At 35.3% G+C, this 1648-nt stretch overlaps 1 protein-coding gene across 1 annotated transcript in view; it reads right to left on the minus strand.

Annotated features, from left to right (window-relative positions):
- Nucleotides 1–540: 540 nt before the first annotated feature.
- Nucleotides 541–1648, minus strand: part of LOC106468875 (LIM/homeobox protein Lhx1-like) — a gene marked incomplete at its 3' end in the record, with an annotated part of 93190 nt that continues 92082 nt past the window's right edge. The window contains exon 6 of the mRNA XM_022397234.1: nt 541–731. Within this exon, the coding sequence (XP_022252942.1) occupies nt 541–731 (191 nt within the window). The remainder of the gene's footprint in view (nt 732–1648) is intronic.

The raw sequence follows: 1648 nt of genomic DNA on the forward strand, positions 1-1648 counted from the left end.
TTGTTTTTAAAAAGCCAGAAATCAAACACGATACTTAGAACAATGAACTTGGCCTAATGTAAGATTTCCTTTGTTTCGCGTCACTGCTTAGTTAAATGTAATTCTTTTTATGTTTGAAAAGTTAAACAACATTACATCTTATTAAAAATACATATGATGTCCCAAATTCGACTGGTCACTTTTGAGCATGAAATAACGAATTATAAGTGACTTTCCCAAACAGAAGAAGTGAAAGAAGATCATTACGTTTTTTTATGGATTAGCTTTGTTATTCAGCTAAACTACATATTTACGAAAACGTGCTCATTGTTTCAAATGTTTGTTTCTGAAAAAAACCCAAAAAAACACTCATCCGATAAAGATTTATACATAAAATGCAATCATTTCCTGAATAGTTTTCTCCTTGGAATATTTGATTATTAGCTACAATGACTTTAACTTATAGAAAATGTTCGTCATATATTATTTTTTAATAAAATATCTTATCTTATGAAAGAAGATAAAACAGGCAAGTTGTCTCCACATTTGACGTCACCATACAGGCGTTTCACTAAAGGCAAGATGAGATACTTCTCTATGACTTATGCTGTCAACAGAGGACCTAGACAGACAGTAGCCATCTGGCAAGACCCCAGGTAAAAGACAGAGTTCCGTGGTTGAATTTGATCGATGCCGTGTCTGATCGCTGTCTAAATGAAGATGTGGAACATCAGCGAGAAGACTGATATGACCTGTGAAGAAAGCAAATAAAAGTATAACCTTTCCATGACCGACTGTAGAAATGTAACATCACTATTACAAAAAAAAAAAGTATAGCGACTTTCTAACTTTTGTGACTTTTTAAAAAAATGTCTCTACGCCCCGCATTTACTGTTCCAATGCCTTGAAAGACAGGGTAAATGGGATTATTTAATAAGTAAACATTAAAAAAGTATTATTTATGCTTTGATGTTAACAAAGGTTAATTATCCACGAGAAGTAAGTTGATCTCAAGGTCCTGAAGTCTTCAGGTTATCTTCGTTTTGATTCCTCTGAAGACGAGAAGTCGTAAATTAAAACGGCAACAGATTCGAAGTAGTGAAACCCGTATAGTGGACTAAAACCTCACCTTCACATACAACGTCATAACAAGATAAAGAACACCACTTCGTTGTGATTTTGCTCAAAACTATAACATATTTTATCCTGTTATTTGTTGTTTCAAAGAAGGTTTAGGTGGATAATTATCATCTATCTGGTTTGAGGGCAACATTTCTTTCTGTTGGCACATGTCTTCATCAGGTCTATGTTAATTCAATGGAATTATCTATTATTTAATGCATAATAAAGAAGTAACAAAATATTATAAAAATTAAGTATGATGTAGGAATGGCAATGGCAAAAAGTACAAAAACAAAGTAGAGATGAACACACAAAACTATACAAAAATCCATACACAAGTAGCCAGTAAGAACTAAGCCAATATTACAAGCTTGGCCCGGCATGGCCAGGTGGTTAGGGCACTGGACTCGCAATCTGCGGGTCGCGGGTTCGGATCCCCGTCACACCAAACATGCTCGCCCTTTCAACCGTGGAGGCGTTATAATATGACGGTCAATCCCACTATTCGTTGGTAAAAGAGTAGCCCAAGAGTTGGCAGTGGGTGGTG

Source organism: Limulus polyphemus, unplaced genomic scaffold (genome assembly GCF_000517525.1).
Source record: "Limulus polyphemus unplaced genomic scaffold, Limulus_polyphemus-2.1.2 Scaffold3198, whole genome shotgun sequence".
NCBI classification, from domain to species: Eukaryota; Metazoa; Arthropoda; class Merostomata; order Xiphosura; family Limulidae; genus Limulus; species Limulus polyphemus.